The sequence below is a fragment of the Indicator indicator genome, chromosome 1 (genome assembly GCF_027791375.1).
Source record: "Indicator indicator isolate 239-I01 chromosome 1, UM_Iind_1.1, whole genome shotgun sequence".
Taxonomy (NCBI): domain Eukaryota; kingdom Metazoa; phylum Chordata; class Aves; order Piciformes; family Indicatoridae; genus Indicator; species Indicator indicator.
In genome coordinates, this window is record NC_072010.1 from 129,121,046 (window position 1) to 129,146,919 (window position 25,874).

The window sequence follows — 25,874 nt, forward strand, 5'->3', positions numbered from 1 at the left end:
TTATTGTTTCCCATAACATTCTCATAGGTAAACTCAATAAAAGTGGGCTAGATGATTAGACTGTGAGGTGGATTGATGGTGGTCCTTAGGGATCAGTACTGGGTCCAGTTTTGTTCAGTATCTTCTTCAATGACCTGGGTGAGCGGATTGAGTGGACCCTCAGTAAGTTTGTGGATGATACCAAACTGGTTGGGGTAGCTGACACCTGTCAAGCTGTGCTGCCATCCAACGAGAGTTGCATAGAGAAGAGAAGGCTGAGATGGGATCTGATCAATGTCTATAAATATCTGAGGGGTGGATGTCAGTGCCCAGTGATAGGAGAAGGAACAAGAGATAGAAGCTAGAACACAGGAGACTGCACCTCAACATGAGGAGACACTTTAGGGTGAGGGTGCCAGAGCCCTGGAACAGGCTGCCCAGAGAGGTCATGGAGTCTCCTTCTCTGGAGACATTCCAAACCTACTTGGATTTGTTCCTGTGTGGCTTGCCCTAGGTGATCCTGCTCTGGCAGGGGCTTGAACTGGATGATCTCTGGAGGTACCTTCCAAGCTCTGTGAAAAGAGTTACTTGCCTCACCCCAAATTTGAAGGATCTAACACTACATTTGTTGAAATCAACTACCCCTGTTGCAATTTGCAGTGAGATTCTGTTATCAGAGAAATAAACTGTATCGTTTTTACAGCTTCAAGAAACTCCTGCTAACACGTAAGAAAAGATGACAAGATCTAGATCAAGATCACCACGATGGAAACCAAGGTAAATATTTATCTATAACCTGTGTTCAGAAATGTAGATCTCTGTAAAACTTCATAATTAGGACTTAAAGCTTGCATTAAAAAAAAAAATTGCACCCTGAGCTACAATTTGTAAAGCGTGTTTTGTCGTGGTTTTGTTTTTCAAACTGAACATCTCCAATTTTTTCCCAGTTCAGAATTTTTAACTTTTTTTCTTTTGTTAAAGCTGGAGATGTTTAAGTTTTGCTGTCTGCTAAGAACATTGTTCAGCTTGCATGGGACTTGGAACTACCATCCCTGGAAGTTTTTAAGGCCAGGCTAGATGGGGCTCTGGGTAACCTGTTATAGTAGAAAGTGTCCCTGCCCATGGCAGGGAGGTTGGAACTTAGATGATCCTTGAGGTCCTTTCCAACCCTAACAATTTTATGATTCTACCTTGAGTACAAAATCCAAGCAGCAAACTAGCTAAGGTTAATTTTATTCAAGCACCACTTGGTGCACGTAATGTCTATAACTCACTCCTGTTTTGCCTCTTGGTGCAGAGGGAGGGTCAGATAGACTGGTAAAAAAAGAACATGATGCCCACAACAAAACCAACTTCTTAAATCAGATCTCCAGGCTTTCTGACCTTCTGGGACTGATCTGCAAATTGATCTTCAGCATGGTTAGAAACACTTAGCAGTATGAAGTGAAATGAGAACATTCCTTTTTGGACGCTAGCCTAGTAGCATGTGTCATAGGTGTATGTCTCCAGGATAACATCCAGGTGACTTCATGCTCTTAGTTACCTGCCTCATTTTTACGACTTGCAATGACAGTTTGGAATGACCTTGGAAATAGAATGGGGTTGATCTGGTTTGGAGAGTTCTGTTGCCATGCAAAGAAAACAGTGATTTTTTTTTTTAAATTTATTTTTATTAGTGTTTGTGGTTGGTATTTTTTCCCCCTCTAGTTTCTCATATGCTTTTTTCCTTCCCCTTTTTGTCCCTCCAACTTTTTATGTTTTTTTCCTTCCCCTCTAATTTTTATATGCTTTTTCCCCTTCCCTATATTTCCCTTCAATTTTTATGTGCTTTTTTCCTTCCCCTTTTTTTCCCTCCAATTTATTACATGATTTTTTCTTCCCCTCTGATTTTTTATATGCTTTTTCCTTTCCCTTTTTATCCCTCCATTTTTCATATGCTTTTTTCTTCCTCTTTTTTCTCTCTAATTTTTTTATATGCTTTTTTCTTCCCCCTTTTTTCCTCCCAATTTTTTCTTCCCCTTTTTCCCTCCAATTTTTAACATGCTTTTCTCCCCCCATTTTTCCCCCACCAATTTTTACATGCTTTTTTCCTTCCCATGCAATTTTTATGTGCTTTTTTCCTTTCCTATATTTCCCTCCAATTTTTTATACACTTTTTTCCTTCCCCTCCAATTTTTTATATGCTTTCCTTCCCCTTATCGTCCCTCCGATTTTTACATGCTCTCTTCCTTCTGCTCCAATTTTTTATATGCTTTTTTCCTCTCCCTTTTTTCTCCACCAATTTTTCATATGCTTTTTTCCTTCCCATCCAATTTTTACGTGCTTTTTTCCTCCAATTTTTTTATAAGCTTTTTTCCTTCCCATCTAATTTTGTTTTTTTCTTTCTCCTTTTTTTCCTTCCAATTTTTTATACGCTTTTCTCCTTTCCCTTTTCCCCCTTGGCACTAAAAAAGGGAATGCTTCGAGTGTGAAAATGTGTATAACAGTTGTTTCAGTGTAGTGGAAACTTCTTATATACAAAATCTATAGTTTTAAAGGGGAAAAAAAATAAGCAGAGAGAAAAATGATTGACTTGCTACTATTTTGAATGGGTGGTTTTGCTATGAAAACTTCCACAGAGTAAACTCTAGCCAGGCAAATGACACTTTGAATATCTTGGGTGTGGGGTTTTTCTTTTACCAGTTGATTTTAATTTGAGTACTAAACTGACTTTCTCGTGAAGAGGTTGATTGAGTTTTATGAAGCTACTGATTGTGAATTTTGTTTTTTGCCTTAGATCCTTATCTCCAGCATTTAGGAGTCCAGAGCACCATAGGCAAAGGCATGCTCATAGTAATTATGACTGTGAATATAAAAGCTTTCGAAAGGACCCAAAGAAGCCAATGCCTTGGAGAGCTGAAGAGGAAACGTACGGACAAAGCAACTCCAGGTTTGCACCTCATGGAAATAACCACCATAGAATGTATGAACGCAGATCACCTTCCCCAAACCTGAAGAGGATTCCCATGGAAGATTCCTACAGTCATAAGCCCTACAGAACACGTTCATCAGAAAGAGCTGAGAGCAACAGGAGATGCCAGTTACCACCAAAATACTCAGAAATGCTGTATAAAGAGCACGAGCGTCCGTTCTACCCGCACAAAACGGAAGACAGATACACCTTTGAGCACTACAAAGTCACTGGGAATGAAAAAGGGATGAAACCTTTTCACAGACCCTTAGAGGCTTCCTGTAAACTTGAAAGAAAATGGCATGAAGGTGACTTGAGGCACCAGAGGTTACCCCAAGAGAAGTATGGTCAGTCACCCAGAAGAGTTTCTGATGAATTTACGGCAAGGAGCTCTTTACAGAAGAGGTATAGGAATAAAATAATTAAACCCTGGGTATTGTGGTGTAAAAGCCTCAAGTGAAAGTCTGTTTTCCATTATAGTTGAAGATATCCACCTTGAAACACGTTGGCCACTTTGTAGTTTAATTATGGGCGACTGGTAGTAGTGAAGTATTTGTCTTTTAAGTAAATCCTATTGATGGCTAGAGTATGAAAGGATTTTTATTTCCCTCTTAAGAGCCCCTGCACATCTGTACCTTGGCCTGAGGGAGTATGGGTTAACTGGCCACGCATTCTGCTGTCCAACATTCTGCACATATAAGTTCTCACTTTCTTCTCTAGTGCAAGTGTAAATTGCTTTATGTCAACACAGGTATCCTGAAGATCACGATTACAGAGAGTATGGGCACACGTCTAAAAGGGCTCAAGAAATGGAGAGGTATGACGGTGGAGAAGTAGCAAGGAATTCCAAGTGGAAGCAAGAACGTTCTTTTCCACCCTACCAAGAAAAGGAGGAGCAAAGAAATCTGGGTGCCCAGTCCCACCGGCCGGCCGAAAGGGAGTACTCGGAGGGCTCTGTCCCAAAGATAGCCTATGAGTACAGTCACAAACGGCGCAGGCACCTGGAGGGGGAAAAGCCTTTTTCAGATGAGAGAGCTCTGAAGTATGTGAAGCAGGAAGAGCAGAAATATGGTTCTAAGGGTGCCCGGAACAGCAAAGAGTTAGATTACTTAAGTGGTGGAAGAGCGAGGCGGACTGAAGGGCGTGTTGAAGCACCTGATAAATATGCTTCAAAGAAGGGCTGCAATGCTTGTGTTAACTCCTCCAAACTGGATGTTGATCTGAGAGCTTTTAAAAACAAACCCAAGGAAAGAGTAAGGAAGGAAGGGGAAATCAGGAAGAAAGTAGATTCCTCTGATAGCCAGCGTGACCCAAGTCATACCGTTTCAGATGTGAAAGTGACAGATGTCAACTGTAGGAGGGAACGGCTCACAATCAAAGTGGATATGAAGAAAATGGTGACCAAGTACAGGTATTGGTCTCCTCTCACCTCTTCTTCTTTCTTTCTGTCTTTCTTCCTATCTCTTTGTGAATACTGGAGAAAAGCACAGTTTCTTTGAGAGGTATAACCAGGGCAAACCAAGATTATATAGTTTTAATTTTCTTTGGTGTCAAATGTTAGTTTGGCCAGACCGGAAATTTACAGCCTACATCTATCAAAAAAACCCCACAAAACAAAACAAAACAAAAACAAAAAAAAAAAAAAAAAAAAAAAAAAAAAAAAAAAACCAAAAAAAAAAACCCACAAAAAAAACACCAACAAAATCCCCAAACAGCAAAAAACCCCCAAACAAACAAAAAACCAAATAAACAAACAAAAAACTTCCCAAAAAACCCAACCAAAACCAACCCCTCCAAAAAAATAAATCAAGCAAACAACCTCCCCCCCAAAAAAACCAAAACCCAAACTCACCCCAAATAAGCAAGCACCATCCACTCCTCCAAACAACAAAAACCTCGAAGAAAAAAAGTAACAAAAAGTGGGGGGAAAAGCCACACAACCAACCAGGAAACCCCACAAAAAAACAAAAACCCACCCAAAAACCAGCTAAATAACAAAATCCAAAAAGCCAAACATCAAAATAACCAAACCCACAAACCCAAAACAAAACAACTAAAAAAACCCAAACCAAGTGACATCAAAAACCCTAAAAAAATCCCTTAGAATGTGTGGTTGCCTTTGGTATTCTCACTGCTGGCAGACTTAGGGAAAATAAAAGTGATAATATTATGAAAAACCAGAGAGTAGTAGAGAGTAAGCAGCTTAGTTTGTGTAGATTTCTGCAGGCTTTTCTGTCTTGTTGCCTTGCTGTTGCAGACAAGAATGTCCTCTAATGGCAGTAATCCTTCTGGAAGTGATTAGCTTCCCTTCCATAAGTGATCAGCTTTCATCTTAGAGGTGTTTTGCCTCTTGTCCCAAATAAAACATCACTATCAATTTTCTTCCCTTTCCAATATTTCAGAAACATGTGATACAAATGGAGAGTTACAAAGACAAGTTAATATCTGCAAATTAAGGGGGTAGTATTAAAGAGTGGGGAAAGGGAAGCGGAGTAATGACCCTCCTCAGGCTAGCACAAGCATTAAGCTTCCTGAGTGATAATTAAAATACAATAATTATTGCTGGATTTTATTGCAAGGTCCCAGGATGATTCCTGCATCTGGTAGCCTCTTGCTGCTGTTCTTGCAAGTCCTGCCCACAAGGCATGGTGATTATTTACAGACTGAAGACACTACTGCATTGTTTGCAGCTAATTTCCTTCATGGGAGGCTTCTTTCCACAGCCAAAAGTGTTAAATATATATTTTTCTTTTAAGATGAAAACCCTAATTTTATAGAAGCTGATGAGCAGGAATATTCATGTTGCTTGCTATAGGTATTTGGCAAACACCTGCCCTGGAATAAACTTAGCTGTGAGCACTTTTTCTCTAAGCATGGGGTGCAGGTAGATAATTCAGATCATCTACAGCTGAGATTGTTTGGATTTTCTTTTGGCATGTATTTATTTCCACTTGACTGGGGACAAATAGATGACTCCTGGCACCTGCTAGAGGCTATTATCTGAGGAGAATTTTTGTATGAAATTCTTGTCTTGTTTTCTTCAAATCCAGAACATACAGCAAACAGTCCTTATCCTGAAAGCCTTTCCATGGGCCAAGCCCTCAAATCTTTCCACATGACAAGGATTTTCCTTGCAACAAGAACAGCAGGATTTAGAAAGTGTTAAGCTTCCTTGTCAAAATAATTCTTAAGCAGTAGTGCAACCATTTGGGGCATAAATTTGCTTAGAATTGAGTAAAGTTTGACTTAAGAGATGCTCAACATGTTCTGAAGTTCACACGTTGCCACCTGAAAGCTGTTTCTCGAGTGATGATTCAGTTCCCAAAGCTGCCATGAGATTTTTACAGCTCTGAAGTGTTCTTGACAATTGTTAGCTCCTTATAAACAAAGACACACAGACAACAAAAATGATCAGGGAGGTGGAGCACCTCTGCTACCAGGACAAACTGAGGGAGCTGGGGGTGTTCAGCCTGGAGAAGAGAAGGCTCCAGGGAGACCTGAAGCCTTCCACTACCTGAAGCGGCTACAAGAAGGCTGCAGAGGGACTGCAGTGATAGAACGAGGAGCAATGGTTGGAAATGAGGGAAGAGCAGATTTAGATTGGATGTGGGGAGCAAGTTCTGCACCATGAGGGTGGTGGAGCACTGCAGCAGGTTGCCCAGGGAGGTGGGTGAGGCCCCATCCTTGGAGATCTTCAAGGTGAGGCTGGACAAGGCTGTGAGCTACCTGCTCTAGTGGAGGATGTCCCTGCTGACTGCAGGGGGGTTGGCCTGGATGACCTTTGGAGGTCACTCCCAACCCAAACCATTCTGTGGTTCTGTAACTGCCTTTCAGAATTACACTGCAGAAGTGCATCAGCATTTTCATTTCCCTGTTTTATTTATCTAGATTATCAAACTGTTAAAATTCACTAATTAAACTATGACGTGCATCACTGAAACAGTTTCCTGAGACTGTACTCCTATCTCTTTGTATTTTATTGTTAACCTTTTCTTCCTTATGTTTTTTTTATTTAAAAAAATAACCAACACAACACGAAGGGGGGGAAAAAGCTATTTCGATTTCCTCACATTTATTCCTAGAAATGAATTTTTCTAATTTTACTGTTCTGTTCTACTCATATATGTGAAGCTTTCAGCTCCAGTGAGTTCTTCTAAAGTGAATGCTTGCAAATTTTTATTCTAGGACTGCCTCTAGTCACACCACAGAGAGACAGATGTCACATGATCTGGTTGCTGTTGGCAGGAAAAAGGAAAATTTTCATCCGGTATTTGAGCACATGGAGTCTGTAACCCAAAATGTTGAAAATGACCCATCAAGAGAATTTACTCAGGAAATAATCACAATTATCCATCAAGTGAAAGGTGGCTGTAATGTTTGGAGTTTTATACCGTATGTCTTTCTGTATTTATCGTTATTAAACCCAAAGCTCTAATGGATTGGATTTGCTGTCAAGTGAAAGCTCAGGGGTTTGCCTTTGACTTTATTTGGATTTGGGCCAGTGCCAACTGCATGAGGTTCAACAAAGTAAAGTGCAAGGTCCTGCATCTGGGTTGAGCCAACCCCAGGCACAGATCCAGGCTGGGTGCTGAGTAGGTTGAGAGTAGCTCTGAAGAGAGAGACTTGGGGGTGTTGATTGCTGAGAAGCTGCCCAGGTGCCAGCAGTGCCCTAATGCAGGTCACAAAGGAATTCCCGGTGCTGGGAATTACTCTGTCAGTGGAGGTGATGAGCAAAATTGGGAGGTTCCCAAGATGAAGTCATAGTTCTTAAGCAGCCCAGAGGACAAATTGTATCCTAGGATGCATCAAGGGGAGTGTGGCCAGAAGGGCAAGGGAGAGGATTCTGCCCCTTTACTCTGCTCAGACCCCACCCTGAATACTGCATCTAGTTCTGATGTCCCCAGCATAAGAAAGGCACAGAACTGTTGGAGTGAGTCCAGAGTAGGCCACAAAGATGTTCCAAGGGCTGGAGCACCTCTGCCATGAGAACAGGCTGAGGGAGCTGGGGTTGATCAGCCTAGAGAAGAGAAGGCTTGAGGGGGACCTTAGAGCTGCCTTTCAATACCTGAAGGGATCCTACAGGAAGGCTGCAGAGGAACTTTTCATGAGGGTGTATAGCAGTAGGACACAGGGGGAATGTTTTGAGGCTGAGGGAGAGGAGGTTTAACCTGTATCTCAGGAAGAAATTCTTCAGTGTGAGGGTGGTGAGACTCTGAAATAGGCTGCCCAGGGAGGTTGTGGCTGCCTCCTCCCTGGGGTTGTTCAAAGCCAGGTTGGATGAAGCCTTGAGCAGCTGAGTCTAGCTGAGAGGTGTCCCTGCCCATGGTGGGGAGGTTGGAGGAGATTATCTCTGAGTTCCCTTCCAACCTAAGCCGTTGTGTGATTTATTCTGTCTTGCTTAAGGTAAATGTAGGTTGAAGTTCTAAAGTAGTTGGGTGAAGAATGATTGCAAGAAATCTTAGTCCATGAAAGAGGCATTATTTTGGAGTGTTAAGGTCAAAAGGGTTTTCTGCTCAAAAGAGTGCTTAAGACTCTCCTGCTTGTTCAGCAACAAGACAAGGCAAAAGGAGCTTTGCTGTAGTCACAACTTCATAGCTCCATACAGTTCCTTTTAGCTTTTCAGAGCAGTGTTTGGACTGTTGCATCACGTTCAGTGCTGAACTTGATTTCTAGCTCCCAGTCATTTGAGTGCCACCATGGCAAAGCTGACAAATAGTTAACTTTCTGTTGAGCTTAATCTTGCTCAATAAGAAGGCTGTTGAAGTTGGCTGCCCTAATCTTTCAGTTGTGAATGTTAAACTGCAAGGGAAATAGTTTGAAATTGAATCTCAGAAGCTACCTTGGTGTGTCCTTAAGAGTCAGTGTTTTAAAACCTGTAATTTCCCACTGGGTGTTTCAGCTCCTACAAATAACCATTCTTGTATTTGATGTCTCTCCACAGCAAATTATTTTACCTCTTCTCACATAACTCTCCACGAAAGGTTCTCCAAAATTCAGGATAAACCAACTGCAAATCTGAATGAAGTTAAAGTATGTTCGGATCCAGAAATTCACAGGTAATTGGTGCTTGCTTTGCCTCACTATATTTGCATGAAGGTAGTTCACAGGCTCACAGGATGTTAGGGGTTGGAAGGGACCTCCAGAGATCAAGTCCAACCTCCTTGCCACAGCAGGACCATAGAATCCAGCACAGGTCACACAGGAACACATCCAGATGGGTCTTGAAAGTCTCCAGAGAAGGAGACTCCACAGCCTCTCTGGGCAGCCTGTTCCACTGCTCTGTGACCCTCACAGTGAAGAAGTTCCTCCTCATGTTGAGGTGGAACCTCCTGTGATGGAGTTTATATCCATTGCCCCTTGTCCTATCACAAGGTGCAAAGGAGCAGAGCCTGTCCCATCCCTCTTGACCCCCAGCCCTCAGATATTTATAAACATTTATTAAATCTCCTCTCAGTCTTCTCCTCTCCAGACTAAGCACCCCCTAGGGCTCTCAGCCTCTCCTCATCAGGCAGTGCTCCAGTCCCTTCAGCATCCTTGTAGCCCTCCCTTGGACTCTCTCCAGCAGATCCCTGTCCCTCCTGACCTGGGGAGCCCAGAACTGGATGCAATATTCCAGGTGGGGCCTCACCAGGGCAGAGTAGAGGGGCAGGAAACCTCCCTGGATGTGCTGGCCACACTCCTCTGAATGCCCCCCAGGATCCTGTTGGCCCTCTTGGTTAATCTTCAGCAGACTCTACACCATATGAAGTGTTTTTTTCACCCAGTCCAAAGTATCAGTAAAGGATTGAGTAGTTGGTCAGTGGGGCTTTTGTTGTTTATGTAGTAGTCTCTGGTTTTATGTAGTACTTTTCTGTTCCAGGAGGATTGACATGTCTCTAGCAGAGCTTCAGAACAAACGAACTGTGCCATCTGAATCTCCCCAGGTATCTTTAATTACTTCAACTTTTTTAGACAAACAGTGAGTTGGAATGACACAGTTGTGAACAATATGTTCCCCTTGCTCGTGGTGTGTAATTTATCTGTGCTTTGAGAACCATGAGTAATTCTGATTATTTGGAAGGAAACTCACTTGAGCATATTTGCAGAAACCATGGTGGTGCAAATGTGCTGTGTTGACACAGAATGAGTCCAGAGGAAGGCCACAAAATGATCCAAGGGTTGGAGCTCCTCTGCTGAGGGAGCTGGGGGTGTTCAGCCTGGAGAAGACTCCAGGGGCACCTCAGAGCTGCCTTTCAATACCTGAAGGGATCCTCCAGGAAGGCTGCAGAGGGACTTTTCATGAGGGTGTGTAGCAATAGGACAAGAGGGAATGGTTTGAAGCTGAGGGAGAGGAGGTTTAACCTGCATCTCAGGAAGTTGTTCTTCAGTGTGAGGGTGGTGAGACTCTGGCACAGGCTGCCCAGGGAGGCTGTGGCTGCCTCCTCCCTGGGGGTGTCCAAGGCCACTTTGGATGAGGCCTTGAGCAGCTGAGTCTGGTTGAGAGGTGTCCCTGCCCATGGTGGGTAGGTTAGAATAGATTATCTGAGTTCCCTTCCAACCTGAGCCATTCTATGATTTTATGACTAAAATGCAGATGTGTCCTCCAGGGTAGCTGTGGTAATTCCTCTTGCTTGAACTCCTGTCTGGTTTTAAGTAGTGCAAATACAAAGTGGCTAGCATGTGGCTCTTAATTTCCCTCTGAGACTACAAAAAGCATTTATGGTCCTTCTGCCCTCATGTTAGAATGGCTCAACATCCACAGAATTGTTGAGGATGCTGTTTTATTCCATGCTTTCATTCAGAGACATGAAATTTTGTATTTTCCCCTTTCAAGCCACGATTGTTTTGATTTAGTTACAGGATTTGTTCTTATAGTACAGGTAGGCAGAGATTCAGCTTATCTAAGAGTAGTACAACTTCTTCAGAGATACTGGAATTTGTGACTGTTTTTGTCCTGGCAACCCCATGCAGAATTCTAGCATGCAGGTGGTGAAAGAAAGGTTAATTTGGAACTATTTTCTGTTATTGTTTTGGAAGTTTGAGTTGAGCTGTGTCCTATGTGCAGGTAGTTGTACTACATTGACAAGATTATATATCACATGCAGCTCCTGAAGGACAGAATCATGTCAGTGTTTAGTCCATAGATTCATAGAATGGTTTAGGTTGGATGGGACCCCAAAGATCATCCAGTTCCCACCCCCTGCCATGGGCAGGGACACCTCCCACCAGCCCAGCTTGCTCAAGGCCTCATCCAGCCTGGCCTTGAGCACCTCCAGGGAGAGAACACCATAACCTCCCTGGGCAACCTGTGCCAGTGTCTCACCACCTCACTGGAAAGAATTTCTTCCTAATCTCCAGTCTCAATCTGCCCTCCTCTAGCTTCAATCCACTCCCTCTCACTGTCACTACAAGCCCTTGTAGAAAGTCCTTTCCCAGCTTTCTTGTAGGCCCTCTTCATGTAATGGAAGCTGCTCTAAGGTCTCCCTCAGAGCCTGCTTTTCTCCATGCTGAGGAGCCCCAACTCTCTCAGCCTGTCTCCACAGGGGAGGTTCTCCAGCCCTCTGAGCATCTTTGTGGTCTCCTCTGGATGTGCTCCAGCAGCTCCATGTCCCTCTTGTGCTGGGGGCCCCAGAACTGGAGGCAGTGCTGCAGGTGGGGTGTGAGCAGAGCAGAGGGGCAGAATCCCCTCCCTGTGCTGCTGCTCTCCCTGCTCTGGATGCAGCTCAGCACACAGCTGCCTGCTGGGCTGCCAGGGACCATTGCTGGCTCCTGGGGAGTTTGTCACCAGCTGACACCCCCAAGGCTCCTCCACACTGCTCTTGAGCTACTCCTCACCCAGCCTGCATTTGTGCTTGGCATTGCCCTGAGCCATGTGTAGGACCTTGCACTTAGCCTAGCCTTCAGGAGGCTGGCTTGGGCCCACCTCTACAGCCTGTCCAAGTCCTTCTGGTTGCATCACTTCCCTCCAAACTTGCTGTGGGTGCCTCAGTCCTACTGCCCATGTCACTAACTAAGCTGTTAGACAGCACTGGTCCCAGTACCAACCCCTGAGGGTCACCGCTTGCCACTGGCCTCCATTTGGACATGGAGCTGTTGACCACAACTCTCTGATTGCAGCCATCCAGCCAATTCCTTTCCCATCTTGATGCCTAACTTGCCTTGAACTCTTCCTCTTGACCTAGACCATTATGAGAGCATTAGAAGATCCAAATGATCTACGGCATGACATAGAAAGGAGAAGGAAAGAGAGGTTGAAGAAGGAAGATGACAGAGTGTTCCGTGTGGACGATGGAGCTCCAAGGTGATTAGCAAATAACAGTGCTGGTGGCCAGAGCCTGTAGTTCTTATTCATTGGTTTGACTCCTCTACAGTTACAGGCATGGTTTTTTACGATTCTTTTCTATAGCTTTTAGGTTTGAGTTGGCCTGAAATTCAACTGCTGTTCATTGCAAACTGCTCTGTAACGGAGTTTTGAGCTGCCATGGGAAAAAGGAAAAAAGCTCAACCTGTAGCACTGAATGGGAAGAGTGGAGCAAATTAAGGAAGCTGAACTATTTTCAAACTCCTTGATGTGCCGTTAACATTCTCTTGGTATATTGTAGTATCATAAAAGATTTCTAGGATGAATACAAGGTTGGGTTGTCCTGGTTGTTTCATGTCCTGTGTAAAGTCAGCAAACAATTAGATTTTTTTTTTTCTGATTCTTGGAGAACTTCATGAGGAAAAATTAGATCTTTTTGGAGTAGTTTTTTTTACTGCTAAATTCCTCCAACAGGTCTGTTACAGCTTTTTGTTCCAGTGCTGTTTGCTAACCTCAGTCATCCTGTTTCACTTTTGATGTTGTGAGGTTGGTTGATTACAGAGAAGTCTCTTAACTTATAAGAATTTCTAGATGGTAATGAAATGTCTACACTGGGGTCATAATTTGGACATAGCTCTTAAGATGCTGTTGTTTGTTCACTTTGAATGCAGCATGGAATGGCAAAGAGTCACAGTGTACCCTGGCCATGTGCTTGGGAAAACTCTGGACCTGCAGGAGAAATTTATTGTACTGGAGATTCTTGAAAGGAAGTTCAGTTCCCAAGCTGGGAGGGTGGGGAAGAAGGAGACTGTTACATATCACTGCACTTTGGTCACAACAACTCCAAACAGCGTTCCAGGCTTGGGACAGAGTGGCTGGAAAGCAGCCTGGTAGAAAAGGATCTGGGGGTGGTGCTGGATGGCTGAACATGAGCCAGCAGTGTGCCCAGGTGGCCAAGAAAGCCAACAGCAACCTGGCCTGGATCAAAACCAGTGTGGCCAGCAGGAGCAGGGCAGTGATGTACTCAGCACTGGTGAGGCCACAGCTTGAGCACTGGGTTCAGGTCTGGGTGCCACAGGATAGGAAAGACATTGAGGGGGTGGAGAGTGTCCAGAGAAGAGCAATGAGGCTGGGGAGGGGTCTGGAGGCATCATACGAGGAGCAGCTGAGGGAGCTGGGGGTGTTTAGTGTGGAGAAGAGAAGGCTGAGGGGAGAGCTCATTGCTCTCTCCAGCTCCCTGAGAGGAGGTTGGAGTGAGGCTGGGGTTGGTCTCTTCTCCCAAGAAACAAGTGAGTGGCCATAAGCTGCACCAGGGGAGGTTTAGGCTGGACATTAGGAAAAAAAAAAATCACTGCAAGGGTTATCAGGCATTGGAAGAAGCTGTCCAGGGAGATGGTGGAGTCCTCTCCCAAGTAACCAGTGACAGGATGAGAGGGAATGAGTTGAAGTTGTGCCAGGGGAGGGTTAGGTTGGACACTAGGAAAAATTTCTTTGGTGAGAGAGTGGGGAGGAGTTGGAACAGGCTGCCCAGGGAGGTTGCATAGTCACCACCCCTGGAGGTGTTCAAGAAGCTGTAGCTGTGATGCTTCAGGATCTGGTTTAGTGGCCATGGTAGTTGAGTTAGGGTTGAACTTGATGATCTCAAAGGTCTTTTCAACCTTACTGACTCTGATACAGCCTTTTGTGTGCCTGGGGCTATGTCTTCAGTGTGTATTTGGCCTCACATCTGCCCAGGCTTTTTTTTCTGCTGTTTCCAGTAGCTGTCCAAGTGGGAGGCTCAGGTTTCTCAGTAGCTTTTCCTAGCTCACATGGGATACTGGCCATGTCCATCACAGGATGTCAGGGGTTGGAAAGGACCCTAATAGATCACTGAGTCCAACCCCCCTGCCAGAGCATCAACTAGTCCAGTGTGGCTCTGGTTTTGTATTAGTAATTTTTTTATGCAGCTGTGAAAACTGTTTCTGTATGTACAGTGATCTTTGAGTTTTCAATTCTAATAGTTGCTTTTTGAAGTATCTGTTCTGTTTGTAAGTTTATGGTAACATCTGCATTAGCAATCTGCTCGGTAAAAAAAGCAAGCAAAAGCCTAAAGCCAGGGCATCTGGCTTGCTGAGGATGGAGCAGCATGGGGGGAAAGGGACCTGGGGGTCCTGGTGGATAGAAGGATGCCCACAAGCCAGCAATGTGCCCTTTGTGACCAAGAAGGCCAGTGGTATCTGGGGGTGGATTAGAAGGGCTGTGGTTAGGAGATCAAGAGAGGTTCTCCTACTCCTCTATTCTGCCCTGTTGAACCTGTATCTGGAATATTGTGTCCAGTTCTGGGCCCCTCAGTTCAAGAAGGACATCAGGGAACTGCTTGAGAGAATCCAGTGCAGAGCCCCCAAGCTGCTGCAGGCAGTGGAAGATCTCCCTGTGAGGCCAGGCTGAGGGAGCTGGGGCTTGGAGCAGAGGAGCCTGAGGGCTGCCCTCAGTGCTGGGGAGAAAGATGTGCAGGGCAGTGTGGGGAGGACAGAGCCAGGCTCTGCTCAGGGATGTCCAAGGACAGGACAAGGGGCACTGGGTGCCAGCTGGAGCAGAGGAGATTCCATGGGAATATAAGGAAAAGCCTTTTTCTTGGGAGGGTGCCAGAGCCCTGGGGCAGGCTGCTGCCCAGAGAGGTTGTGGAGTCTCCTCCTCTGGAGACATTCCAAAGCCACCTGGATGTGTTCCTGTACAGCTTACTCTGGGTGCTCCTACTCTAGCAGGGGGTTGGACTGGATGATCTGTCCAAGTCCCTTCCAACCCTTAAGATTCTGTCATTCTGTGACCTAGCCAGCATCTGGCTAGAATCGTTCCAGACGTGGGATGTTCTGCTCAGCTTCAGAGGAGGTGCAGTGTAGAAGTGTAGAAGTGGCGCTGCAGGACGCGTTTCAGCCAGCTGAGGGCAGCAGTGAGCCGGCCTGGCCGGGTGAGGCGGGGCAGGGCAGGGCAGCCTGGTTAGCACAGCAGGGGAGGCAGAACGCTGCTCTGCATTTGCCATGGCGCAGCACAGCACAACTCACTGTATTGTTCTCTGCAACTGACTCTTCAGTTTACTCAGAGGCTTATTGATCTGTGAAATATCCTAGAGAAACATTACTTCAAACCACTCACTTCATACTTCAAAAGTGATACAGCTGCTACATTAAGGTAATTTCAAATACCAGGTTTTAACTGTTCATCCTCTTTCTCTCTCTCACATGTACACATCAGGAACCAGCAAAGCTGCAGTCTCTCAAAATTGCACAACTCCCAACTTGATGGCTTCCAAAAGCATATGAGGTTCATGAAGCCACCTTTTAGGAAATTTATTGGGAGACCACATCTGGTAAGCTTAAATGTAGAATTTTAGTAGCTTTTGCCTTTGTTGTTCTTATGTTTGCTTGGGTTTTTTTCCCTGCATTGTCCATACTCATGTAAATTTGGTAATCTGTGATATCTTGCTCTTTTAAATTCCAAATTGTGCTTTATTATCTTCAGACTGTACTCAAGAATAAAACTCATCATTTCACAATTCAGCTGAAGGCTACTTCCTCAGAGATTGTTTTGAAGCATAAATGAATAAAGGTGTACTGAAACCATTTTTATGACCAAATACTGACAGAACAAAAATAATCCCTTTGCTTTTGCACACCTGTGCAAGACTCTATAACAACTTTGCTACTGTTTGTTTTGAATTTTTTTTTACACTTAGTGGAACTAAATTTTAGGTTCATAATGACTTAGTAAAAGTGATTAGGGGTTTTAAAACCATTTTGCTTGGAAAAAGCCTTCAAGATTAAGTCCAACATATTAACCCTACTCTACCAGCTCCATTAACCCTATTCTACCAAATCCTCCACTGAGCCATATCCCCAAGCACCTCATCTACACATGTTTTTGAAGATGTACAGGGATGAGGACTCCACCATCTCCCTGGACAGCCTCTTCTAATGCCTGATAACCCTTGCAGTGAATTTTTTTTTCCTAATGTCCAGCCTAAATCTCCCCTGGTGCAACTTGTGGGCACTCACTTGTTTCTTGGGAGAAGAGACCAACCCCCACCTTGCTCCAATCTCTTTTCAAGTAGTTGCAGAAAGCAAGAAGGTCTCTCCTCAGCCTCCTACAGACTAAACAAAAAACCCCACTCCTAGCATTATAACACAAGAATAAAGAAATGAATGTATTGGATAAATGTTTGCACATTTTTTGTCTGTTAGTAAAATCTCCTTGTGGCTCTTACAATTGTTGCTTGAGGAGCTGTGTGTATTGGCACTGGTAAAAGATGGGTGCTTGAAAACTGAAAGCCTGATGAGTAAATCAAGATCTGAGGTAAGGATGTTGCTCATATTAAAATGTCCTTACAGTAAACTCCCAGAATCATGGAATGTTAGGGGCTGGAAGAGGGGCCTTGAAAGCTCATCCAGTCCAAACCCCTGCCAGCGCAGGAGCACCTAGAGCAGGTCACACAGGAACACATCCAGGTGGCTTTGGAATATTTCCAGAGAGGGAGACTCCACAACCCCCCTGGGCAGCCTGCTCCAGTGTTCTGTCACCCTCATAGGGGAAAAAAAAATTCCTTCTGTTTCAATGGAACTTCCTATGCCTCAACTTCCACCCTTGCTCCTTGTGCTGGCATTGGGCATCACCCAGCAGAGCCTGGCTCCAGCCTCTGGGCACTCACCCTGCACATCTTTATCGACATTGATGAGGTCACCCCCTCAGGTTCCTCTGCTCCAAGCTAAAGGGACCCAAACTACTAAAAAGTGATAGTAACGCCACATTTGCTCTCCTGTTAAGTGACCAATATTAGTAATTTGAGTTAAAAATTAACATGAAAACAAGCATTGACTGTGGTGACCTACTTTTGGTAACCCCCACGGTTAACCACTATGAATTTTTCAGTGCAAGGTATGAGCAGCTTGCACAGCAGGTCAGTGCAGGTCACAGCAGGGCAGTATTTGTTGTGTTAATGTTCAGTAATTGGAGGCTGCGCTTTAACTTCAGAAGAACTTCTGCCTTGTAGGGGCAAATGTCTGTCTAGCCTTGACTGCAAGAAATGTCCAACTAGCCTTGTACCAAACTGACCAAAAGAAGGCAACTGAAGAGTTGGAAGATCAGAACAAGAATCTATCTGTACTTTCCTATTTTTATTTCCCTTTAAACTCTCTGGTTTAACAAAGTCCTGCAGAGCAGATTGCTGTGTCTTTGCATTAACTACTTCTATTGGTTTTGCTTCCATAATCATGGTCAGGGCAATCTCAAGCACAAATCCAGGCTGGGTGAGGAGTGGCTCAAGAGCAGCCTAGAGTAGAAGGCCTTGGGGGTGTCAGCTGATGGCAAACTCCCCAGGAGCCAGCAATGGTCCCTGGCAGCCCAGCAGGCAGCTGTGTGCTGAGCTGCATCCAGAGCAGGGAGAGCAGCAGCACAGGGAGGGGATTCTGCCCCTCTGCTCTGCTCTGCTCACACCCCACCTGCAGCACTGCCTCCAGTTCTGGGGCCCACAGCACAAGAGGGGCATGGAGCTGCTGGAGAGGGTCCAGAGGAGGCCACAGAGATGATCAGAGGATAGAGAACCTCCCCTGTGGGGACAGGCTGAGATGAGGTGCTCCTGATCATCTTTGCAGCTCTCCTCTGGACCTGCTCCATCAGGTGCATGTCCTTGCTGTGTTGAGGGCTGCAGAGATGGATGCAGTACTCCAGGTGAGGTCTCACCAGAGCAGAGTGAAGTGGCTGAATCACCTCTCTCCGTCTGTGGCCATGCCGCTTTTGATGCAGCCCAGGCTGCCACTGGCCTGGGCTGCAAGAGCACACAGCTGGAAAATGGCCAAAACCCCCAGGTAGAAAGGAGAGTAGCTGGAGGAGTGCTCTATTTCAGGCAGCCATGGCTGTTGGACTGCAGCTGTTGAGTGTTGACACAATTTCAGTACTGCTTGTCTGTGCCACTTGCTTTTGAAATCCTGTGGCAGGCAACCTTCCAAATGCTCTCCTGTAAAACAGAGTTAAAGTAGAATCTTCTCCTCACCCATGTCCCTTGCTACACATTCAATGTGTGGCTGCTCCAGTGGTGTGTGTAGTCCCAGTGCATGATCTCCTCTAAAATATGAGGATCCCTGTGGTGACCAAATGCTATCCAGGGATGTCCATGCTACTCATCTTGTTGCCCTCTTTCCTAAGTGAAGGGGTGACTGCTAGAGCAACCTGTCTGCTCGTTTGCTGCAGGCAAATTGAGGCATCTGTTCTTGGAGGAGCAGGGAAGGAGAACCTTAACTGGATTGCTGCCTGCTTAGATCTCTCTAAGAGGAGGGTACTCAGTAAGGAACTGCTTGAGAGAGTCCAACACAGAGCCACAAAGATGCTGAAGGCAGTGGAACAGCTTCCTGCTGAAGACAGGCTGAGGGAGCTGGGGCTCTTTAGCTTGGAGCAGAGGAACCTGGGGGGTGCCCTGTTGATAAAGATGTGCAGGGCAGTGCAGGATGGAGCCAGGCTCTGCTAAGGGATGTCCAAGGACAGGACAAGGGGAATGGGTGCAAGCTGGAGCAGAGGAGGTGCCATGGGAACAGAAGGAAAAACCTTTTTTTCCGGTGAGGGTGGCAGAGCCTTGGAGCAGGCTGCCCGGAGAGGTTGTGGAGTCTTCTTCTCTGGAGAAATCCCAAAGCTACCTGGAAGCATTCCTGTGACCTGGTCTAGGTGCCCTCCTCTGGCAGGGGGGTTGGACTGGGTGATCCTTGGAGGTCCCTTCCAACCCCTGCCATTCCGTGATGCTGTGGATGGTTTGTATCATCTTTTGTTTCTGTGGGGCTCTGCCATCACTTCAGCCAGCTGGCCCTCTAGGTGCTGTGCTCTCATTATTCTGGTGCCTCCAAACTGTCATTGTGTCAAATGCTGCAATATTTGTTGGTGTAGGCTGGAAACTCTGTGTTGTCTTGACTAATTTGGCATCATGAAGCTAATCTCTGTCTGTTTTCCTCCTAGAACTCTTACTATTCATCCAGACCAGTTGATGCTTACCCTCACAGGCGCATCAGGGGGCATCTGGAAAATGCAGGACCCATCAGAAGATATTTAAAGGTACAGACCAGCTTTCATCAGATGTATGTTACATAAAATGGTGATTCAGTCTTGCCTGGTACCAGGAGACACATTTTAAAAGGTATTAAATGCCATGAAAACAGAGTCACCATAGACCACGTTTCCTTTGAAACAATGTGAGGGTGAGAGGGCTGACAGTGGACTGAGCAGGGCTTTCCAGTACTGCATTTGGTGGAAGGGACCCTCAAAGGTCATCTTGTCCAACCCCCCTGCAGGCAGCAGGGACATCTCCAACTAGATCAGGCTGCCCAGGGACACATCCAGTCTGATCTTGAATGTCTGCAGGGCTGGGGCCTCAACCACATCCCTGGGCAGCCTGTTCCAGTATTTCACCACTCTCATTGTAAAGAACTTCCTCCTGATGTCCAACCTAAATCTGCCCTGCTCCTTTCAAACCCTTGCCCCTCATCCTATCACTCCAAGCCTTTCTAAACAGTCCCTCCCCAGCCTTCCTGTAGATCCCCTTCAGACACTGAACAGCAGCTCTAAGGTCCCCCTAGAGTCTTGTGTTCTGTAGGCTGAACAACCTCAGCTCCCTCTGTGTATCCTTGTAGCAGAAGTTAAAGCTGAAACTAAGTTTTGATGGCTAAGTTAAGCAGCAGGCATTTCAGCTAAAAGTTTGAAAGTGTGTGTTTGTTGCTCCCCTGTTCCCTGACTAAACATAAGAGAACTGTTGGATTAAAAGCCTTTCAGGCTCTCTCATTTAGATGTCAATCTAAGTCAGGTAACTAAGCTAACATGAAAACAAAAAGCTAACTTGATTCTGCTGGAGGAGTTAAAAAAAAAATCATTTTCCAAGTTAAAATCACTGAATTATCAGAGTTGGGAAGGGACCTCAGGGATCAACCACTTCTAACCTCCTTGTCACGGGCAGGGACACTTCACACAGGTTGCTCAGAGCTACATCCAGCCTGGCCTTAAAAACCTCCAGGGATGAGGCTTCCACCACCTCCCTGGGCAACCTCTCCGAGTGTCTCACCACCCTCATGGGGAAGAATTTCTTCCTAACATTTAATATAAATCTCCCCTCCTCCAGCTTGAATCCATCCCCCCCAGTTCTGTCACTCCCTGACACCCTCAAAAGTCCCTCCCCATCTTTCTTGTAGCCCCCTTCAGATACTGGAAGGACACAAGAAGGTCTGCTCAAAACCTTCTCTTCTCCAAACTGAACAGCCCCAACTCTCTCAGTCTGTCCCCAGAGCAGAGCAGCTCCAGCCCTCTGCTCATCCTGGTGGCCCTTCTCTGGACACCTTCCAGCACCTCCAGATCTTTCCTGGAACAGAGGCTCCAGAACTGTTCACAGAGCTCCAGGTGTGGTCTCAGCAGAGTGGAGCAGAGGGGCAGAATCCCCTCCCTGGCCCTGCTGGCCACACTTCTCTTACTGCAGCCCAGGCTCTGCTTGGCTCTCTGGGCTGCAAGTGCTCACTGCTGGCTCCTGTTGAGCTTCTCATCCACCAGCACCCCCAAGTCCTTTTCTTCAGGGCTGCTCTCAAGTCAGTCCCTGCCCAGCCTGTATCAGTGCTTGGGGTTGCCCCAATCCAGATGTAGGAACAAGTTTAAAGTGTTGGTCTGATAGAAGTATTTTAACATGTAAAGACATCAAAGCATTAATGAGTCCCCTCTCTGTGCTGTCAGCCTGTAGGGGGTGGAGAGATCTTCAGCATTGGCTGCCATAGCATTGAGGTAATGTTGGGAGCTTTCATTCATGGATTCATAGAATGGTTTGGGTTGGAAGGGACCTTCAACATCATTTAGTTCCAACCTCCCTGCCATGGGCAGGGACGTTGGAACTAAATGACACGGGCAGGGACACCTTCCACTAGCCCAGGTTGCTCCAGGCCTCACCCAACCTGGCCTTGAACATCTCTAGGGAGGAGACATCCATGACCTCCCTGGGCAACCTGTTCCAGTGTCTCACCACCCTTCCTGGAAAGAATTTCTTCCTAATCTCCAGTCTAAATCTGCCCTTCTCAAGCTTAAAGCTGTTCCCTCTCATCCTACCACTACAAGCTCTGTAAGTTATTTTGTTGATGCTGGTTTACTTTCATGCAAGTTTGCAAACTCATTAATGTTGTACACTTTTTTTTCCCTCTGAGGAACGTAATTTCAGATATTTTAAACAGTAAGTACAACACAGCAGTTCTTTGAGCCACAGTATAGTGGTCTGAGGAATTTTAAATGGGAAATAAAGAGGCTCTGTGCTTGCAAATGCATCTTTGTGTTGTTCAGGACTGGAAGTCTTAGCTATGTTTTAACTGTAAATAAGAAGAGGGTCCAAATGAGGACCACAAAAATGATCAGGGGGTTGGAGCACCTCTGCAACAAGGACAGGCTGAGGGAGCTGGGGGTGTTGAGCCTGGAGAAGAGAAGGCTCTGGGGAGACCTTAGAGCTGCCTTCCAGTATCTGAAGGGGCTACAGGAAGGCTGCAGAGGAACTGTTTGCCTGAAAGGGCAGAACGAGGGGCCATGTCTTCAAACTAGAGAAGAGCAGATTTAGATTGGATATCAGGAAGCTCTTTACTATGAGGGTGGGAGGGTGGTGGAACACTGGAACAGGTTGCCCAGGGAGGTGCTTGAGGCCCCATCCCTGGAGGTACTCAAAGCGAGGCTGGACAAGGCCCTGGGCAATCTGATCTAGTTGGGGATGTCCCTGCTGAGTGCGGGGAGGTTGGACTGGATGACCTTTGGAGGTCCCTTACAGCCTGGACCATTTATGATTCTATGAACTCTTGGATTTTGGTGCCTTCATTTTGCACTTTTCTCTCTTTCCCCACCCTTTCCAGAGCAACTTCTCAGATGGCTGCTTGCAGCCCCATCCCCGCTCAGGCTTAGTGCAGAAGGGTTTATACATCCAGGCGAAGTACCAGCGCCTGCGTTCCGGTGCTGCCAGGGGATTCACCACCAACAGGTTCAGAGATGGGTTTCTGAGGAAAGAAAAGGTAAGTTGGCTGAATTGCTTCATCACTAATCCATTTGTAAAGGATGAATATTCATAGGATCCATTCAGATTTTGCAGTCCCCTTGGAATAAATGGGATGGGATTTTCTGGGATATTGGCTCTTTGTGCCTTTATGGGCAATCCAGATTCTGCACTCCTGTTCTTTCCTTGGTTGTTCTGTTGAAACTTGCTTTGGGTAATGGCAAATCATAGAATGTTAGGGATTGGAAGGGACCTCCAGAGATCATCCAGTCCAACCCCCCTGCCAGAGCAGGAGCACCCAGAGTAAGCTGCACAGGAGCACATCCAGGTGGCTTTGGAATGTCTCTAGAGAAGGAGACGACTCAACCTCTCTGGGCAGCAGCCTGCTCCAGGGCTCTGTCACCCTCACCAGGAAAAAGTTTTCCTTTCTGTTCCCATGGCACCTCCTCTGCTCCAGCTGGCACCCAGTGCCCCTTGTCCTGTCCTTGGACATCCCTGAGCAGAGCCTGGCTCTGTCCTCCCCACACTGCCCTGCATGTCTTTCTTCCCAGCACTGAGGGCAGCCCTCAGGCTCCTCTGCTCCCAGCTCCAAGCCCCAGCTCCCTCAGCCTGGCCTCACATGGAGATCTTCCACTGCCTGCAGCAGCTTGGGGGCTTTGTGCTGGGCTCTCTCAAGCAGTTCCCTGAGCTCCTTCTTGACCTGAGGGGCCCAGAACTGACAAAATATTGCAGATGTGGCCTCCCCAGGACAGAGTAGAGGGGCAGGAGAGCCTCTCTCCACCATCTAATCACAGCCCTTCTAATTCACCCCACCCTTGGCCTTCTTGGCCGTAAGGGCACATTGCTGGCTCTGGGACATCGTTCTGTCCCCCAGGACCCCCAGGTCCCTTTTCCCTACACTGCTCTCCAACAGGTCAGTCCCCAGCCTATTCAGGTACAGCTTCAGAGGGGGCCTCTGAGATTCTGCAGTTGCTATTGTTCTTCAGCATTCTCGCCTTGAGCTCAGCTGATTTCTCTTCCTATTGAGAGGAGGAGAAAGTGGCCCTCTGGGTAAAAATGTTATATCCTCCTAGGCCATGGCTTTAAATCAACATATTGATTGAAGCATATTAATAATTTCATATATTTTACTATGTGTATTTCCCCTCTTTATTACATTAGCTCAAATTAATCATCTGCTTTTAAAGTACACACTGGAGTGCTGTTCTGAGTCCTACACTATATAATTTTACATCCCACACTCTATGATGTCTGTGTAAAATGGTTTGATAAGCTCAACCTGAAATAATTCAGCCCATCTGGTTTATGATAGCTTTTGGTTGGCAGTGTGTACAGGGTGATGATAATCTCCAGCTGCAGAAGAAATTTTGAACCAGATAAAATGTTAGAGCTTTCCTGAGGATCAGTAGTTTAAGCCATTCTAAATCCTTTATTAGAATTGATCAAGTATGATCAAAGTAGTGTGGTGTTACTCCTGCCATTGGAGAATTGACTTAGTTGACCTGCACAGCCCCTTGCAGTTCTGGGTCCCTGTGTGAATTCTTGTTTGTTTTGCAAGTCTGTGTCCACCCAGCTACAAGGAAATATGCTTGCATAAGCACTTGGATTAGAGTTTGGTTCCTAGAGTTGTTTTAAAAAGCCTCCAGTTTACAGCCCAGTGCGGGGAGAAAAAGGCAAAACACACACACAAGAAAAAAACCAACCAAAAAAACCCAAACCCCAAACAACCACAGAAACACAAAAAAGCCCAGACCCAAATTGCCCCAAAATCAGAAGAAAACCCCACCACCACCATCAAAGAAACCCCACCAACAAACCCCAGCCACCCCCAAAAGAAAATCACCACCTCCACCCCAAAAGCAAATCACTACCCCCGCCTCCACCCCAAGGAAAAAGCACCACCCTTGCCCCCAACAGAAACCACCACCACCTCTAACATCCCAGAAGACAATCACCCCCCCCCAAAAAAATCACTATTGCCTCCAGCCCCCCAAAAGAAAATCATCACCATCACCTCCATCTCCCCCAAAAGAAAATCACCACCTTCACCCCAAATCACCCGCACTCAATAAAAAAGCACACAAGCAAACAAAAGCATACAAAAAAACCAAAGAAAAACCCCAAACACACAAACACAAAAATCAAACAAAAAATATTAAAAAAAACCAAAGCACAAACAGGAAAAAATACCCCAAAAAAAGTAAAAGCCAAGGGAAAAAAAAAAAAAACAAAAAAAAAAACAACACCCCAAACCCCACAACAACCAGCCAAAGAAAATGAAAGAAATCCAAATACTTGGGTGAGGTAAAAGGGTCCTTTTGTGAGCTTTTCCCCAGTAATTTCAGTCCTTTTCTGTTATGAGTATTGAGGTCCTTGTCTGGAACCTCTAAAACATGGTTAACACAATCTGGCTGCTGCAGATAACCATTTGAATTAGAGAAGCATAAGAAGAGCTGAATATTGATTTGTAGGCCCTGATGAACCTGAGTAGCATGAGGCTAAAGTCAAATAAATCCTGAAGAGTCATTATGACAGAGCCACTTTCATAACAGCATACTGATTGCTGCTTGGCTAATACCTAAACCCCAGAAACCTTCCTCAGATTCTAGCTTTTCTTGTATTTTTCCTCTTGTAATGATTAACTTGACCTTGAGGTTTGGCTTAAACTGAGCTGAATATCTTTATTTCACCTTTTTGAAACAATTATGCATCTGCACACTTTAAGGGAGTGTCTTTACAGCTCTGCTGTTTAAACCAAATAATCCAGTACTTAGGGAAGTTGGGAGGCTTTTTCCCACTGGAACAACTGACAGATCGAGTGAGATGGTTCTGCCACTCTGCTCTGAGACCTCACCTGGAGTACTGCATCCAGCTGTGGAGCCCCCAGCACAGGAAGGACATGGACCTGATGGAGCAGGTCCAGAGGAGGGCCACGAAAATGATCAGGGGGTTAGAGCACCTCTGTTATAAGGACAGGCTGGGGGTGTTCAGCCTGGAGAAGAGAAGGCTCCAGGGAGACCTAAGAGCAGCCTGCCAGTACATGAAAGGGGCTACAAGAAGACTGCAGAGGGACTGTTTGCAAAGGCCTGCAGGGACAGGACGAGGGACAATGGTTCAAAATGAGAAAAGATTTAGATTAGACATTAGGAACAAGTTCTGCACTATGAGGGTGGTGGAACACTGCAGCAGGTTGCCCAAGGAGGTAGTTGGGGTCCCATCCCTGGAGATCTTCAAGGTCAGGCTGCACAGGGCTGTGAGTAACCTGATCTAGTTGAGGATGCCTCTGCTGACTGCAGAGGGGGTTGGCCTACTGGCCTTTGGAGGTCTCTTCCAACCCAGATCATTCTGTGACAATAACAATTGTTTTTTTTTTCCTCTCTACAGGGAAACTTAAATATTGCCACAGAAACCTGAACTAAGCTGTCACCCTCAAGTGGAACCAGATAACACAGCAAAGGGAACATCCGTTCAGTTTTTTGGACAACTTTTATCAAGACTTTAAAATAGGAGAGAAAGGAACTAACCCTGTAGCTTTCTGGATTAAAAATAACTTTATTTTTCAGTAGTGGAATGCTGCAGGCCTTTTTTACAGTTTTAATACTTCCTTTTTTTGAAGTACAGAATTCAACTGCAACCTTGTAGTATGTACCTGTAGT

The 25,874-nt window shown here is 45.8% G+C and overlaps 1 protein-coding gene across 1 annotated transcript; it reads left to right on the plus strand.

The window, feature by feature from the left end:
* The first annotated feature begins 715 nt into the window (after positions 1–715).
* On the plus strand, positions 716–25,632 carry BCLAF3 (BCLAF1 and THRAP3 family member 3). The gene is made up of 11 exons (XM_054389206.1): positions 716–756; positions 2,756–3,334; positions 3,681–4,340; positions 7,115–7,293; positions 8,871–8,985; positions 9,789–9,852; positions 12,091–12,209; positions 15,441–15,555; positions 19,182–19,277; positions 22,082–22,237; positions 25,603–25,632. Exons 1-11 carry the CDS (start codon positions 716–718, stop codon positions 25,630–25,632), a joined length of 2,154 nt encoding a protein of 717 aa, XP_054245181.1.
* The last annotated feature ends 242 nt before the right edge of the window (positions 25,633–25,874 follow it).